The sequence below is a fragment of the Necator americanus genome, chromosome III, assembly GCF_031761385.1.
Source record: "Necator americanus strain Aroian chromosome III, whole genome shotgun sequence".
Lineage (NCBI taxonomy): Eukaryota > Metazoa > Nematoda > Chromadorea > Rhabditida > Ancylostomatidae > Necator > Necator americanus.
In genome coordinates this window covers 24,198,859-24,211,134 of record NC_087373.1, presented here as the reverse complement: position 1 = coordinate 24,211,134, position 12,276 = coordinate 24,198,859, and the positions used below count along the sequence as shown (strand labels likewise).

Sequence of the window (12,276 nt, the reverse complement as noted above, 5' to 3'; positions counted from 1 at the left end):
TTAATTTATTCAATGTAAATGCGTGAAAATTCAACAGTTCTGTAACATTTCAAACTGTCAGTCAAATCATTATCGTTATCGTGTTATAACGATATTGTCGTAAGGCTTATTCCTAGGACTGCTTCCTTTTGAGACGACCGCATAAATGACGATGCCCCAAATGACGATCGCCAACACGGCAACGAGCAGCCATAGAGCCCACCACGCTCGACGATATGCGCTTAGCTGAAATTTAGTTCCATTTCTGGAAAAAGAATCTTTTTCGGCTGTTATGAAGTGAACTGAGTGCGGATAAACTGGAAACACCCTGCATACATGTTGTAAAAAGCATTTGTTGCATACCTGCACTCGTTCCTCATTGCTGAGGTCCGCATCTGGATCCACAACCGTGTCCCCAATGGCGGACACATGTCGGCTTATCAACTCCGCTTCCACATTCCAAAATTTCGGATTAGGCCAATGCAGTTCGCCCTGGATCACTCTGAACTAAGTACTTTCACTATTAATTCACAGCGATTTCTGGAAACAACTCACTTCGGCGGAAGATCTATTGATATGTGCTCGGTAGTGTTGTTACCGCTAAACTGTGGCCACGTGAATCTAAACCCTAAAGATCATTTTTTTCGTTCACAATAATTCCACAGTTAGCCATCAAAAATACGAACCGCTTTGTGGAAGGATCGCCACTTTTCGCGAAGTTTGTCACCATATTCGTCAGTATTTTAGCCATGCTCTCGTCCCTCTTGGTGAACGGTCGAATCTCGAAGTTACTGCTGTATCCTCGTGAGAAAATGAACGCGTGGTCCAAACCGTGAAATGCTTCAATCTTGCGATCTGAAGCAAATATAAAGCACAAGTAAAGGAGCAAAGTGTCTGGAGCTAATCGATCCGCTTCGGATGCGCCACCACCTTCTCTTCAAAATCTTTTGAGGTTTACGAACTTGTAACTGGCCTAGAACGACTTGCGGGGTCTAACCGATGTGTCAAGTCAGTGCTTTTATCCTCCCAGAAGTAAAACAGAGGGGTAGGTGTAGCGCAGTAAGCAAGATGTTCCGCTGTCTGCACGATCGACCGGAGGTTCGAATTCGCCACGGTGCTCACCAACCCTTTCTTCCCTTCGGGGTCGATAGAGTACAAATATAAGTGTAAGTTATATTGATTACATAAATTATATATGGTTATATTGATATTAATATTGAATATTACTATTACGACAAGAAGCGTTTTTCATATGACCCTCGCATTCACAGAGTAGCAGGAAGTACTGGCTTTGTATAAAAATTCTCTATGAAGTCCTTCTATTCGAACATTTGGAGGGTCGAATATTCGCAGTGATGCAGAGAATTACTCGCCTATATTTTGCTCCGAATGTTCAATAGCAACGGGGTTCGAATACGCCCAGATAGAGGATGGATAGAGTGCAGGGCGTTGATCAATTCCTCTGGGGATGCGCCTACAACTCCGACTTCAATTCAGAATCGTTTATGAATGCGTGTGCAGCCCATACAATGCCTTGCAGGGTTGGCCGATGCATCAGGTGAGTGCTTTATCCTCACAAACGAGCCAACCACCAATTACATCGACCACGAAGAGATATACGGTTTGGTTGGAGCTAGAGCAGTTTTGAACTATCGATCGAGCAGACGCAACAAAATCTCCTACCGACTGCGCTACACCGCCCCCATGTCCACATATTCGAACCCACTACTGGGGTTGGTGCGCAAGTTTATTGCAATATGTGTTCGTAATTTTCAAATTTCAAATGTTTGAGTTTGAACACCTCAGAAACATAAAAATTCGACTTTATGAATACCAAGTGCTAGGATCGTTTTCTTTACATAATACAAAAATAACGAGCGAAATAGCTCGGGGACCATTCTCACCTTTCAGCGTTTGATCTTTCCTCACAATCGTCACGGGGTCCTTGCCAAATAAATCGAAAACTTTCTTTTCCTGAAAGTACGTATTATATGTGACCGAACTAAAAAGCAGTAGAAAAAATGCGCTTGCTCGGATCCTCATCAAAGCTATTATGCTTATGCCTTGGTTTGATCGATTACAACTAGCAGTCAGTACTGTTTACCTCCTCAAAAATTGGGCTTTCTGGAATGTAATCAAATGAGTAGGCATATACAGTCAAATTGTTCTGGACATATGCATCGATTTCTCTCTGACAAGGAGCGACGAACTCGATGTCGGCCTCCATCTGAAAGTAGCAAGAATGGGTTATTTATGTAGTGGGGCCAACTGTGTTCAACTTCATTTGTGTGGGCGATGCGCCTATTGTGTTCGTCAAGAACAGCGCACGCACGCACGACAGGCGCATCGCGCCCACTCGGTGGAACACGTTTGGGCGGCAACTGTAGAGTGTCCACCAGCTGTTCTTAGAATTAGTTGGATATTTCGCTTGGCTTTTGAACCCTGTAGCTTACCATTTGTAAGGCAGATACCACTCGGCTCGTCTCAAATGTATTTGTTGGATCATCGATGTATCTGAAACACTCGTATTCATTAGCATTTTTTAATGCAGGTTGAGTGCTCGGCATGAATCACATCCTTCAACAAAATTCCGAACTTATTGCGAAAGTATCTAATGCTGGCGCTAATGGTTAAAACCGACGAAGAATGCAAGAAATTAAGAAATAGAGATTTGTAAACTCCAATTATGCTTCAAATCCACAATGGAACCTTCAAAGAAGAGGCGAGTCAGAGTTCAAAGAGAGTGTTAAATCACAGCCCGACGTGAGAAGTCAGGGACGTGAGAAGGAGTCAAAACATCATCTAGAATCGACTTAAGATCATCGAAAACTGCAGCGACGAATGCTGGTAGTAAGGGTCCCCCGCTACGAGCGCGGTCGCTTACGCAACTGCACCGAGCTTCACGTCGTTTTGACCCGTCTGTAACTCGAGGTGTTCATTTCGCCGCGCGTGGCTCAGTACTTTCTTGCCACCTTACTGAAGGTTTCACTTATACAACATAAATTGGTCAGTTTTAGCCCACTTACTTGCGGCTCCTCAACTCTTCATGTGGCAAGCAAACGCTTGAAGATGAGTTATCGTTGTTCGCGACATAATGTAATGTGAATGAAGTCTTCTTCTTGTAAGCTGATGCAAAATCGCCCAGCAACGAATGTAGCTGCTGTCCATGCGGTACGAACTGATGAGATCAGCTCGCGCACAAAAAACAGCATATCTTCTTCGTCCTTTGCCAGAGAGATCACACTTGCTCTGCCATGTCCTTCCTGTCCTTCATCGTATCGGTTCCCCATATCTTTCAGCTGAGCAAGGAGAAAGTGACTTTTACTAATGCTTCAAAAACCTGGGCACTTCGCAAGCAGGAAGAAAATGCGGTGAGTGTAATTGAACGCTTGATCGAAAGGGTGATGCTAGTAGTATTCCGCTTCTCAAAAGTGAGGTACGGGATTCGATGTTCTTTCCAACGTCAGCGATCGATGATTGGAGACGCCGATTATTTTACTTTCCTTGGCAAACTTCCTTGTTTGCCAAGGAAAGTAAAATAGGGTGGACCGGACACGACATGCGCTTCAACGACAACCGTTAGACCAGAGCCGTGAGCGACTCGATTCCACGCGATATTAAGCGCACTAGGGAAGACCGTCGACCCGATGGTGAGGCTTTTCCACAGAGTCCTTCAAAGAAAAACTCGATGCTTTTTGTGTTCCACACACAATGAGAAACCACTGGATTTTGCCTGATTCCAACAGTTACTTATAACATTTCGAGGCCTGCTGTCTGTAAACTCAGGCATATTGCAGTGTTGAAGTGCTATAATATTAGTAAAGATCAACGCTATCAGTCCTACCTCACAAAGGAAGCATTGGCCACCAGATACAGCGTTGAGTTGCTGAGCTTTGTAGCCGATGTGTCGTGAAATGAACCTTCTACGATGCGAAATACGCTCTCGGCGGATTCCTCTGCCGTTAGCGTCGACTTTCGATGAAGGTTATAAAACTGTGCTTGAAAATAAAGTGATCGCTTCAAAATCATCGCCTTTACCTTCTTATTTACTCACGCTTTTTATGCGCCCATTCTTTTCGCGCAACTCCGGTCATGATGGGGATTCGAGCATAATTTCGAACTAGATCTACGCCGGACGTTGGTATGAGATCCCCGTCAACAACCATCTTCGACACGCCGAGCTGTAAAGATAAAAAGAAATTGGAAGCCCCCAGAGAATCGCTTACAGGAATTAGATAGACAGGAAATTTAAAAATCAGATTTATCCGGAAAATATCAATCAAATTTCTCATTCCGTTTTTACAAACAGCTTATATAAAATAACTCACTTCGACTGCAAGTGTCTTCCGGAAAAGTAGTGAAGTGAAGTTAATTTCCTTCCGAAGACAATCCATCTGCTCTTCAGGCTTCTGATCGTCCTAAATTCGTTTTCGGATGTAAAATGGGAAATGTTCAGCCAAAGCGTCAACCTAAATTTTCGAGGTTGGAAGCTATCTACCGGTAGCTGTGCACCAGTTCAGTATCAGGACGAAAACGCGCAGTTCCCTCTCACAAATCCAGAAAAAAGAGATCTTCGGCGATCAGAGTAATTAGCCCGGACGACCAAAAGTTCGTGTGAAACACAATAACGTCGGATATGAGAAAAACCCCTTTTGAAACAAGAGGAGGACATGACAGGATCGGGGAAAAGCGACGAAATCGTCTACTGACCTGTTGGTAACTTCCTTGAAGCAGAGTTAGCGGAACTTTTTCTCATTTGGGGGTTACCCTAAGTTACTCTGTTGGAGGACATTTTTGGCCATATTCGGACTGATCAGCCTGAGAACTACTGATCACTTCTTTTTCAGGATTCCTTAGGGCAGCTGTGGGATTTTAAGGTGACACTCGCGGGTAAGCTACTAGTAGAGAGATCACATCTCCAAAAGTTCTCCTGCACACTATCTTCAATAACATCTCCAATACCAACAAATCCGGAGTTTTCCTCGGGATTTTCCATTTATCACAGTAACCTTTCCCCAGTATATGAACGAAGTAAAACAACATTTGCGACTAAAGGTGGAATTGTTTGTAACTTCAGTTTTAGTGTGGTGGTGCTCGGCGAATACCGAGAATATTGACGAAATGTACAATTTCGACTCACGTTTAAGCACGAAACGAGTTCTGTTTGGTAGTTGCACTTCATCGCCTTCAAAAGCTCTGGTGTGTATTCGTCACCGATCACTTCCCGTGTGTAGTCGCTGCTCATTGTTTTCTCGCACCTTAATTTTCGTCATCTATTAGAGCATCTCATAAAACCCTTCTCTTCCATTTTGAGCATTGCTGATCATGTCGTTTACAAACCAGTGACAATGGGAATAAGCCTAATTAGCAGTCTGGATGTTAATAATCGCCAAGAAACTACCTTAGGTAGCTGACAAAATTCTCCACACTCCATGCAGGCGTTCCGTGTCGATGGATAGCCCAACCAGCTGTGGCCGAGCCACTCATTATAATCGCTTGCTGCGCTAACCCTGCAAAATTAGCTACAGCTTGCTCTTCTGCGATAAACAAGTGGCATAAACATTTGACAGAAATAAATGTAATGCGAACGAGAACCTACCTTGAGTTCTTGGACTCACTGCAAGTAGACTACACGCAGCGCCTCCTGCTGACTCGCCCATCAACGTGACCCTAGTTGGGTCACCTCCAAATTGTTTGATATTGGCTTGGATCCATTTAAGAGCCATCACCTGATCCCAGATCCCAAAATTGCCCTCGACTTTGTCACCACTTCGCATGTTCAGAAAACCTGCAAATGACATTGTGGCAGGTTTTTGAATGATACTGTTCAGAAATTAAAAAGAAAAGGTGAAAAGGCGGTGAGGGAAGAAATTGGTCAGTTTCTTCGCGCTCATTTAAAACTAGAAAATATAAAAATAGAGAGAGGAAAGTAGAAAAAAATGAATGAATGCGTTGAATGCGCACTCTAACATCGAACAGATGAGATAAAAGGAAATCTTACAGATTCCTGTTTCAAAAAGATTCTACTGATTTTGCTGTTGGACTGCAAAAAACTGTGATTTGTTTTGAATATGTTTAACTGGGCGAGCACTATGCAAGCACGAGAAGGAGCGCGGTCACAACAGGAGAAAGTGCGTCATGCGGCGGATGCGCCGCGTCCATCCGGCTGAACACATCCGATGGCTTGTGAATGTGCGCGAATGGACGCAAATTTTATTTCTGTGCTTTTATCATGTCGTTTCAAATAAATAAATACCTGTACATATATGAACTAGACTTTCCATCGCTCTGTTTCCAAGTTTTTCTTTTTCATTATCATTTATACTTTATGCTATGTCATCTTCAAGCTTTTTCAGCTTATGCTGAAAATTTTTCCGCCACTTCCAAGACCATCCATGGTCTATTTACTCACAAGTTTGCATTTGCTTATATTGCATTTGTATGAGCCTTACACATTGTTGTAACTCACGTACCAAGAGGTCCCAATCGATAGTTAATGGTGACGAACGTGATTCCCTTGAATATTATATTCCTAGCGACTGTCTAAAAACATCCTCTGTTAGGCGTTACACAGTGCTTCTGGTGATCTCAATGATACAAATAATGATAATAATAATAATAATAATAATAATAATAATAATAATAATAATAATAATAATAATAATAATAATAATAATAATAGTAATAATAATAATAGTAACAGTAATAATAATAATAATAAACAGTAATATAAATAGCTTACCTCCATGTCGATACCCGTATCAGCAGATCCAGCAAGAAACGAACCGCCATGTATCCATACGATAATCGGAAACGTTTTTGACTCGTCCTCATGATCCTGGATTGAGCACTAGGCGTAGACGCAGTTTGAGAACAACGAAATGTAAATCACCAACATAAGGACTAAAAACATTCAGATAGAGACAGTCTTCGCTCTGTCGCTCCATGTTTTCTGCCGAGTACTTGTCGTATCGATGGAAATCCATAAACTGTATACAAGGAGGACCGTACTCGACCGCGGACAGCTCCTGATGCCATCGAGATTTTTTCACGGGTTTCTGGAATGTGACCTGAGCTTTTCTGATGAACTAAGAATTGACTGATGCACAGAAGGTGAGAGGAGAAATACTGAATGTATAGAGAACATTGTTTACACACAGTGTTTCCTATAAGTACTTCCTTAATTGCAGGTTATGGGTCTGCTTCGAGGTCAAGAATTGAGGTGCTTTGAGGCCTGAGGCTCGCGTCATTATGATTGTATGGTTCACAGTCTTGACCGCCATACTCAGCTGGACGAGAGCGACGCGCTTGGCGCAGCGCTCTGTTCCCTGTGCTCATCCAGATGAACACGTTCGGTGAGGGATGTTCCTAACTTTCAAAGGTCCAGAATTTTGAAGTGCAAGTAAATATCGCGCCGGCAAATGCAAGAGTTAGATTGTTTGTTGACTTGTAATAGTAATGTTTTTCTTGAAAATCGACTATGCCTCTGCGCAACACTCCGTGGCTTATATTAAGATTAACAAATTACCTTAAATGGCTGACATTTTGTTTGTTCACTTTGGTTCATCCTATACTTTCACTTCTAAAAAAATGCGGAAGCCACCATGTTAAAATATTCCATCCACTACGCATTCCATACGATTACGAATGGGTCCCAAATTTCTACATTTTTGACATTAAATGAAAAGTGTCCGTGTTTTGAGAAGGTATGCAGAAAATGGCAAAAGTTGGGCGTGGGTTGGCAGCATGCACCGACAAGAAGATCTGAGATTTAGGGAAAAAAGACGATGCTGTGCGTATGATAGGATATGAGCATAAATTGCATTACAACGCTCTGCTGCATGTCGCAAGAACGTCCGTGCAGAAAATCGCCGAATGGGACTGGAATCCTCTTCCAGAATGTTATTATTTGATGCAAATGGTACAACAATATCAGCAACTCAAAAATTATGACACACTAATTTCGAACTTTGTAATGTGCAAGTAAATTTTCCTCAGGTCATACGTTCACCCCTCTCGCTGCGCTGTGACGACATGAAGAAAATTGTTGGAGCGTTGTAAAGGCATTACAAGTGCTTATCAGAAGACCGCCAGACAAAAAAGAAGAATTAGGACAAAAACAATTGCATTAAAATAAGCCAAGCGCAATTTGTACCTCAGTTTCCAAGAAATGTCTAGCTATTTTTCGGAAAACAGAAGAACCCTCTACTTCCCTCTCTTCGTTCCACGCATCGGCATTGATAGAGGTAATTGAATTAATAATTAGTTAATGAAAGTAGGTAATTGAACTATTTTAGTTAGCTCTGTTAGAGTAAAAAAAAACAGCGAAAGATTGAAGCATCTCGGAGAAAACTAAAATTCTGAGGGGTTCGCATTGTACAACCTTAACCTGAATTTGTGTCATCCTGACCGCGTAAGTACTTACCGCCGGCAGTTTGAAGTACACCCCTTAATGCTTGAAGATACCTATAGATTTCTCTTTTCCTTAGCTTACAGGTTCTCCTCTTCTATTCTTTTTTCTGATTCATTCGCATGTAGGAACCTCTGCTAGAGAAGCAGCGCTGTGTAATTCATTTCATTAGACCACAAACAAAAAACAAACATCGAACGAACCAGCAACAAATAATAGTCCCAGTGACTTTTAAACTTGTTACACAATATAAATCGCCGGGCACGTTTTTGTGTGAAATGGTGCAATGAAGAGAGGAATAAGTAGTTGTGAAAAAACTTCGAAAAGGACGAGAAACAGATGAGCAGGTCGACGCGATTCGTAATCATTTTCTAACAGGAGGTAAAAATCGCATTTCGAGTGGAAGACAGTTGCAAAGCCATTAGTTTTCTTCCCGTTTCACAGACAAATTGCCCACAAGCGTCACTCCCGAGCGATTGTGTGGGCGAAATCAACAGATCGAATGGAGAGCCTACACGTAACTTTGCACGGTAAACGAACAAACAACTTCACCTCAACGAGCAATAAATAGCCGCTTCTGAAGAGAATGAGAACTACCCGACGCCTTTGAGATCAGTTTCATTCAAACATACCTATTTTTTGTTGCTAGACGGTACACAAACACTAACAGTTGTTGTAAATGGTTACTGGACCACTGTTTGTTTGGCTTCAAATGGCGCTACTGCGGCGATTTCGTTAGATTAGCATTTTAACTAAGTAAAGTGTAAGAAAGATATCACCAGCAAATACTAAGGAGGCACTTATTAAATAACTGCTGCCTCTAGTTAATTGAAAATAATGTACTGTAAAGAAATGGACATGGGAGCAATACGGTATTACTGGGTGTAGTATTATTAGTTTAATAGGTGTCTTGCTTAGAGTCTTGCACTTGTTTTATGAGCGCTGCAAATTTTTGCACTCGATGCTGCTGATAAGCGTACGAAAATTCCATAAAAACAAAGATTTTTTCTGAGCTTACGGGAATGCATCGAAAATAAATAATTTTCTACCCTCACAAAGCTACTTTTTTATTGTCTAATTTTATAATGTGCATAGCGTAATTTGCGGAGTTGATGGTTGCTGTTTCACGGATACAGCACTCGAATGAAGTTTTCCCCTTTCCAACTGTAGAGCGATGTTAAGGTTCACAGATCAACTGATGACACAAATTTGAATCTTGAAATCCTCTGTTGTAGAAGCAGCATTTCGATTTGATGGATGAACATCTGCAGGGAGGGCAAACAACTGTAGGCTCGTACTCTCCGGCCTCACCTTTGTTCAACTGACTGTGCTCACGAGGTTACATGCCTTCCAAATATATTCCTTAGGATTTAGGAACCGTAACGAAGTCTTCTGGAACATTAGGATAATACCGTTCAAAGTGTTCTTATTTGTGGAATCTTTCAGCAAAAACTTCTGTACTTGTGAGAAAATTTCTCTTCTGAAATATTCCCCGTTAAAAAGGTGAAATATGAGCAAGTCGAGATAAACATGGCGAATCGCATGATCAGTGGCTCAGCCGGTGGCTAAGCAGCTTGTGATAAAAATTTGTTCTATGCTTTGAATGACTAACTTGCAACTTCAAACCCAAATTTTTAAAGATTAAATTGGAACGAGACTTCAGTTTAAACTAATTCCCACCTAAAACGGTTAAGCAAACAGGAGTTTCCAGATACGGTACAGGGTAGCTCTTCATCGGACCGATATTCGCGATGATTTGGGTGAAGCACGGTTCTAACGCGGCGTTCGTAAATGCCTAGTACAAAGATATACTCGCCATCCTTAGCGAAAGAGCTCTGAGGTGGAACTTTTGATGGTTCACTACAATATTAAGTATGTGAATGTTCGGCAGTGCAGGATTAGCAGAGTTTCTCTGAGAAGACAGGAGAACACTAAATTACGTCTATTTTTTTTGGAATTTTTTAAGAATTCACATGACAAAATGCGACTCAGCACCCTGTTCAAACCTTACAATAGGACCATATAAGAATTCTACCACTTCTCTCTTTTGATGTGTCGCTTTTTCCTTCCTCTGGCGTTCTCTTTCGAAGCGCTCAACAAAGAGTCATGGATAGCTGCATTCGAGAAGAGCGAGATCTGACGCTTTTCCCCTCGATCATAAGTGCTTTATACGATGCGGTGGTGTTCGAGTTTTGAGACAAAGTCCGCTTTACAACGACAAGCTAACACGAAGTTAACAACTCTCTTCCGTCTATAAAACTCTTCTCATATGGTTTTATTTTGAGCGTCGAACGTCATGACGGATAGCATTTTGTTGTGCAGTTTTGAAATCGCCCATAAAACATGGACGAACGCAAACATGTGGTATCCAGAAAAACCTCAGAGCCAGCATCAGCGCAAACGGAAAGGAATAGTGAAAAAGAAACTATGTTTGTATTCTTACCTGAAATCGTAGACTGCCGATAGGCGGCTCTGCATAGGGAATACCGCGAAATATTTGGATATGACGCCCGTCGATATTGTAGATTTTCCCCCGAACAAGCCCCTGTTCGACCCATACTGAACGAGATTTCTCCAGCATTTGGCCTAATGAGTCAATCACGAACAGCACCAGGAACACCAGAAGCTGCATCCCGAACGGATGGGGTCACGTTGATGGCCAGTTATGTAGGGCGCTGCCACGAGCGATGGCGATGTTGATGAGGGGACCAAGCGACAACTGACGGCACCCGCTTACACACACGTCGCTGTGGCGCTGTAATGAAGTGCGACGCCAGCGCAGAAGTGGGTGCGACGATCCGAAGATCCGCAAGGTAGTTCATGGCACAAAACGGCCGCCATTAGTGACAAGTCTGTTACTATCAATTTATACTCGTATTTTGAAAATTATACGTGTCTAAAAATCAGAGAGGGCTTCCCTACGCAATGGAAGTTAACTGAAAGTGTTGGGTTCAAATTCAGCTAAATGTCACTTGTCGTGGTTTTTTTTCTGAAGATAAATAACAGCAGGAAATGTTGCTGCTCTTTGGTGCTCGGCAAAGTCAACGTATCTCAATTTCTTTTCAATAAATCACCCTTCTTTTTGTCCTCCGGGTATCTCTAGCAGCCGCAAAAAGAAGGATCAGCCTGCAACTCGCTCGAATTTATTATTTCTTTGCATTTTGTTTACCTCTTTAAGGAAAGAAGTTTCTTGAGAAATTAGCAAAGTACTAGCGTCTTAGAAAATATCTTGTATTATATTTTTGACTAATCTGGTCACAAAAAATATCCTGCAAGGCATTTCTTTCTATCCTATGGCAAGAGTTGCAGCATAAAGCAGAAATAAGTTTATTATTTGTATTTTCAGCTGAAAGGTATGTACCTCAACCATATTAGATGCTAAAAATTAGATCGCTTCACTGTGGTCAAACTTGCGAAAATTTCTGCGCACCCTGGAAGCAACATTCAGCAGTACAAGCTTTTATTTTTACCTATGGTGCCTTCTATTAAGTTTTTTCTTGGATTTTTTTCTCGAAATGTCCCTGAGAAATCGACTGCACTTGATAATGAGAGCAAAACTGCAGAGAGTTCTCGGATTATTATCTTTTTTCACTGAACAACGCTATCCAAAAAAAAGCATTTGTGCAATGCCAGTCCCCGAAACAAAGAAAGAATAGCAACTGCGTTCACAGGCGAAATTTTTCAAAACGTTCTGAAAACCTTATTTAAAAAAAGAAAACCAGTTGTTGTATGTAGTATTTATGAAAACTTAAGAACATTATTTATGGAGGGCTTCAGGAGCTTCTTTAATTTTTTTTCTCTTGAGGAGAATTAGTGGGTATTTCTTTCTATTCTATGGCAAGAGTTCCAGCATGGAACGGAAACGAGTTTATTATTTGTTGTTTCAG

General features: G+C 41.7%; 1 protein-coding gene across 1 annotated transcript; it reads right to left on the bottom strand.

The window, feature by feature from the left end:
- Positions 1–75: 75 nt before the first annotated feature.
- On the bottom strand, positions 76–11,021 carry RB195_010742 (uncharacterized protein; the record flags this gene model as incomplete). Its single annotated transcript, XM_064191873.1, has 17 exons — positions 76–225; positions 343–481; positions 535–600; positions 666–834; positions 1,884–1,953; positions 2,084–2,206; positions 2,433–2,493; positions 3,824–3,977; positions 4,034–4,160; positions 4,308–4,397; positions 5,120–5,237; positions 5,381–5,489; positions 5,579–5,767; positions 6,453–6,522; positions 6,722–6,817; positions 6,876–7,037; positions 10,833–11,021. The coding sequence occupies 17 exons, from the start codon at positions 11,019–11,021 to the stop codon at positions 76–78; spliced, it is 2,082 nt and encodes a 693-aa protein (XP_064049456.1).
- Between the last annotated feature and the right edge of the window lie 1,255 nt (positions 11,022–12,276).